General features: G+C 38.9%; 1 protein-coding gene across 1 annotated transcript in view; it reads right to left on the bottom strand.

Annotated features, from left to right (window-relative positions):
• Nucleotides 1-272: 272 nt before the first annotated feature.
• The window catches only part of LOC139748816 (sphingosine-1-phosphate lyase-like), a 194,993-nt gene continuing 189,265 nt past the window's right edge, over nucleotides 273-6,000 (bottom strand). The window contains exon 13 of the mRNA XM_071662247.1: nucleotides 273-1,772. Within this exon, the coding sequence (XP_071518348.1) occupies nucleotides 1,608-1,772 (165 nt within the window). The 3' untranslated portion in view covers nucleotides 273-1,607. The remainder of the gene's footprint in view (nucleotides 1,773-6,000) is intronic.

The raw sequence follows: 6,000 nt of genomic DNA, 5'->3' as shown, positions 1-6,000 counted from the left end.
TCCCATATAATTTACCAGGAATACTCAACAAACTTATACCTCTGTAATTTGAGCACTCACTCTTATCCCCTTTGTCTTTGTACAATGGCACTATGCACGCATTCCGCCAATCCTCAGGCACCTCACCATGAATCATACATACATTAAATAACGTTACCAACCAGTCAACAATACAGTCACCCCCTTTTTTAATAAATTCCACTGCAATACCATCCAAACCTGCTGCCTTGCCGGCTTTCATCTTCCGCAAAGCTTTTATATATATATATATATATATATATATATATATATATATATATATATATATATATATATATATATATATATATATATATATATATATATATGATTTTTTATTATCATACTATGTCGCTGTCTCCCGCGTTAGCGAGGCAGCGCAAGGAAACAGACGAAAGAATGGCCCAACCCACCCACATACACATGTATATACAATACGTCCACACACACATATATATTGGAAAGGATCCCAAGTGCACTTTCGTGTAATAATCACATCATCAGGAGAGACACAAGAGAGAAATATAACAGTCAGTTGATATACAACGAACAGATGAAGCTAGGACGCCAAATGGTGAGGACTGATCGACTGATATTTAGAATTATCTGCCACGTCGACAGTAAAAGTGCCAAAGGTGTGAAGAGTTCTATGTGAGGGGATCATGGGTCAGTTTATACATTAAGAATACAAGGTTGTGAAATCAATGGAACTTCATCAACATCCAGCATAGATCTTATCTAGCACAAAAGATTAATGTTAATTGTGAATATCATTCATAATAATACGAAATCTAAGATATATTATTTTTTCAATTGTGGACTAAAGAAAGTTTCCTTAATTACTATACGCCATTCACATAAGAAATGTCAAATAAGCCCCACTCACTTCAACTCAAAGGCTTGTGATTGGCAATAGAGCCGATGGGTGCTAATACGTCAAATTACAACTCTGTACACATTTAATGATTTATGCCGTTTTTGAGGTAACACAACAGTCATACAGTTACAGAAATGATACCGATTGCAATTATATAATTGTGAGTTAATCAACTTAAAGTCAGCACATTTGTAAAATGATTATCAAAGGTTGCATAAAATTCTAATACCGACTCCTTTGCAGGAATCTGCCACTAAATCTTTTTTAGTATTTATGAATCATTTTACAAATACGTTATCTTTTGAGTTGATTAAGGCATAAAATTCTTTTGTTGCTATGTAATGCTGAATAACCTAGCATAGTTTCTGTACTAACATGACTATCACTGTTAATCAAAAAATTATATAATTCATCAAGTATGCAAAAAAAAAGCTGTAATTTGACTAAAACCAATCACAAGCCTCTGTGTAAAAGTGGGCAGGACATAACTGACATTTCTTATGTGAGTACAATAGTTTTGAGTAAATCCTAGTTAGATTACTAAAGTAAGTGGTTTCAATTATTGTTAGACATTATCAGTTACACCTATGAGGATATTGTAACTTAAAGCAAGCCGCACTGAGTTCGTGATTTAATGATTAATAGCAACCACAAAGTTACATTCAATAAAACAGTGATTAAAATCACTTATCAGTGCAGATTCCTGTAAGTTTTATATTCCTTTTGTAGTTTCCTCTGCAGCCATGTTCTCTGTCTCATTAGTTGGTTGGTCGTCTTCAGTTGGTTCAGCCTCATAGCAGCGGCTGAGGAAAATCTTTGTAGTGTCCCTCACCATAGCTTTGTCTAGCATTCCTGCCACACTGCCATGCACCTTCTCCTGTAAACCAAAAGTCGTTGTTTGATATATCAAAAGTATATATCAAAACATTTTATTGTACACATTTCTGGTGACAGGTTTTATCCTTCTAGAAAACAAAAGAAAGGTCATGTGTTAAAAGAGCAGTCTATATGTATACATTTCTAATCACGGTAGAACACAGTGATCGATAAAAGTGGAGAACATATTCCTATAAGGATTAGACATCCTTACAGGGAGACACCATACATTCCACCCAGCGCCCCGCTTAGCTTTCTATAATTCAGGATCCAAGTTATGGGGCCCCTGCTCCTCTGAGACTGTACTACAATCACTTTAGCAGGAGTGAAAAGTTCTTTGACGAGATTGTACTCTTTCACACACTGACAAAGAGACAATTTTGCCAAAAGGACTTGCACTAGTAATGTAACCTCATGTGGGTGAAATCCCATGTTATAAACGGGTTACATTCAAGAGCATTTACATGCACTACACTTGAAACAACTTACTAGAAAGTAGGAGCGTCTGTTTCCGATAGATTTTCCAGCAGATTGTCATCAAGTTGTCTTTCTCTGTAATCCTGCTGCTTTGATAAATATTTATCTATTTGTTATATCTCTAAGATCAATCCCTCTAAAAGAGTCTTGGTGTTATCCAGGAACTTTGTACAGGTTCTTGCAGGCCAAGGCTGCAATACTTCTAGTAGCAGAGAAATGTATACTCCTTTCGGATGAGAAGTTCTTTGATGAGACTGTACTCCCAGTGATACAGCCAAAGGTGACTTTTCACTGACGTTGTAACTCAAAAAGAAACCAGTAACATTTAGCGCTTCATGCTTCTAAACTCCCAATTCCAAGCATGCTTTCTACTGTGTATTCTTTCGTGTATATGATGTATATGATGTATAGAATTTGTTTCATGTTTTGAAGCATGCTGCCAATCTTGGCCAATTTGTTAAAATATTTAGTGGGTGTTTATGTATTCTCTGCTTATCAATCCAAGAAGAAAGGAAGTTGGATAATAACTTACTGAATTTGCATAAGAGTATATAACTATTTGATATCATTTAGGGGATTCTCAGTGTAAGGGCATAGTCTCAGTGTATGGGATGTATTGCATCTTGCATGATCTCACCTGCTTCATTGCACAATTCTGATACAGCATATCTAATGTTTTACAGTTTGAACACGACTTCCAAACTTTCTTAATAATTTCCTCAAACTTATTTTCATCTTTAATGATCAGGTTGCCATATCAGGCGGTCACTGAAAAAAAAAAATTGATTCTACAGCTGACCTATAAAAATGTCAACATGTAGACTATCTAAGATATGTACAAAATGCTTAAAAATCAGAAAGAGAGAAATGGGAGAAAGGGAAGAAGCACAGATTTGGCTATGAGAAAAAAGTATGAGGCAGAAGGAGAGAATAAACTTGCTCTGATACAGCATGTGTCGGCACTAAAGTAACAAGAATTAGGTTTTGAACAGGAAAGGAGAAACTCCAAACTTGCTAGAGCTAAATCATTTACTAACGGTAACCTTCATTTGAAACTCACACCTACTTTGAATGGGGATGATACTGAGAAATTTTTCATGCATTTTGAATAGACAGCAATGTTATTTAAGAAATCTGTGGGAAAATCTTAAAGCCTTTAATTCAATTCCTTAAAGCCATGGTTTCAAACTTTGGAGCCTTAAGAAATATGATGGACATTCATATATTGCGTTTTTTTATGTACGAAGTAAGATGTTTGAAAGATAGGTTATATCTAGTAAAGTTGACATATCTGTGAAATTATCAAAGTTAATTGTGGTAATATGCGAAATTGCAAACTGTTACGGCTTTACATTTGAAATCCCTCATCAACCGTTTACGTTAGGGCTCCCTGTTACTCTCCTTTTACTTATGTGTCTCCTTGTGGATGTTATGTTTTGCCGTTCTCACAGATGAATAAGAATTGTGGATAAGGTTTTCTTTATACTAGTTTGTCTGTTAGATGTATAACTAGACTGGAGCATGAGTGCAAATTTTGTTACAGGATGTAACTGCTGTGCTATACAACCACAAGTCCTGTTATCCAGATGGTTTGCTTCAATTTATTGCACAAACAGTTTCTAGGAGGTCATGGAGCGGTTTCTTCGCCCTGACGACTTTGAAGCCTCAGCTGCTGAGGACCACATGGAACCACTGGCTCAAGACGTTTATAACTTGGCTGTGCCAGTGCAGAAAACTTCTCCCGCGGAGGATATACCTCACTCACACTGCTCCACCAGTGCAGGACTACATAACACACTGTGATACGTATCAAAAAGCTGAGAAGGTCTTGACAACGTTGTGTGTAAAACCCAAAAATGAAATATTCACCCGACATGTTCCTGCCACTCGTACACAAGAACCAGACGAGTCTCATGATCAGTTTCTTCAGGCGATGAATGTCAATTTAAAGTTGTGACGGCAGTGGAGGTATGTTACAAGTATTTTAGAGATGGCTTTTTTTTCAAAGGGCTAGCCTTGGACCTAATACCTCAGCGACAACTAGAAAACAAAATTCTAAACTTAGAGAGTGCGTATGAGCAGGCCTGCAACCTGGAAATGGTCCAGAAACATTCTGCCTCAAGCTACATCTACACCAATAACGCTGCAGTACCCCAACTACTTAGTCATGGAGTTTCTCCTGCTACAACCAGTGGATCTCTTTGCTTCTTCTGTGGTTACAACGGCACTGCCGCAGTAAGTCGATCAGTCAAATAGTCCCTTCAACTCGAAACATTCCGCGGCCTTCATAATCCGTACGCCCTTCGAAAATCAACGGGATTTCTGTTAATGCTCTTATTGACACTGGTTGTTCTGAAATATAGTGCACGATAACATGGTGAACGTGAACCAATTAAACATCCATCCTGACAAGTGTACACAGCTGATGTACCACTTTCCTGGAACATCTTGGGTCGGTAGTGTACTGTGGACTTGCAAGGAGAAACTTACCCAGCTTGAGTAGGTGTTACCCAGCTTGTGTGTTACACCGCTTGTGTAGTTACCCAGCTTCTGTAGGTGTTACCCAACTTGTGTAGGTGTTACCCAGCTTGTGCGTTACTCCACTTGTGTAGTTACCTAGCTTGTGTGGGTGTTACCCAGCTTGTTTAGGTGTTACACAGCTTGTGTAGTTACCCAGCTTATGTAGATGTTACCCAGCTTATGTAGGTGTTACCCAGCTTGTGTAGGTGTTAAACAGTTTGTGTAGGTATTACCCAGCTTAAGCAGGTGTTACCCACCTTGTGTAGGTGTTACCCAGCTTAAGTAGGTGTTACCCACATTGTGTAGGTGTTACCCAGCTTGTGTAGTTACACAGTCTGTGTAGGTGTTACCCAGCTTGTGTAGTTACCCAGCTTATGTGTTACCCAGCTTGTGTAGGTGTTACACAGCATGTGTAGTTATCCAGCTTGTTTAAGTGTTACCCAGCATGTGCACGTGTTACCCAGGTTATATAGTTACCCAGCTTAGGTGTTACTCAGCTTGTATACTTACCCAGCTTGTCTGTTACTCATCTTGTGTAGTTACCCAGCTTGTGTAGGTGTTACCCAGCTTGTGTAGTTACCCAGCTTGTGTAGGTGCTACCCAGCTTGTGTAGCTACACAGCTTGTGTAGTTGTTAAACAGCTTGTGTCGTCACCCAGCTTGTATAGTTACCCAGCTTGTGTAGTTACCCAGTTTGTGTAGGTGTTACCCAGCTTGTGTTACCCAGCTTATGTTTTACTCAGCCTGTGTAGGTGTTAAACAGCTTGTGTAGGTATTACCCAGCTTAAGTAGGAGTTACCCAACTTGTATAGGTATTACCCAGCTCAAGGTGTTACCCAGCTTGTGTAGTTACCCAGTTTGTGTAGGTGTTACCCAGCTTGTGTAGTTACCCAGCTTGTGTAGGTGCTACCCAGCTTGTGTAGCTACACAGCTTGTGTAGTTGTTAAACAGCTTGTGTCGTCACCCAGCTTGTATAGTTACCCAGCTTGTGTAGTTACCCAGTTTGTGTAGGTGTTACCCAGCTTGTGTTACCCAGCTTATGTTTTACTCAGCCTGTGTAGGTGTTAAACAGCTTGTGTAGGTATTACCCAGCTTAAGTAGGAGTTACCCAACTTGTATAGGTATTACCCAGCTCAAGGTGTTACCCAGCTTGTGTAGTTACCCAGTTTGTGTAGGTGTTACCCAGCTTGTGTAGTCACCCAGCTTATGTTTTACTCAGCTTCTGTCGTTACC

The sequence above is a fragment of the Panulirus ornatus genome, chromosome 5 (assembly GCF_036320965.1).
Source record: "Panulirus ornatus isolate Po-2019 chromosome 5, ASM3632096v1, whole genome shotgun sequence".
Taxonomy (NCBI): Eukaryota; Metazoa; Arthropoda; class Malacostraca; order Decapoda; family Palinuridae; genus Panulirus; species Panulirus ornatus.
Note: the sequence above shows the minus strand (reverse complement) of the source record. Positions and strands in the feature narration are given on the sequence as shown.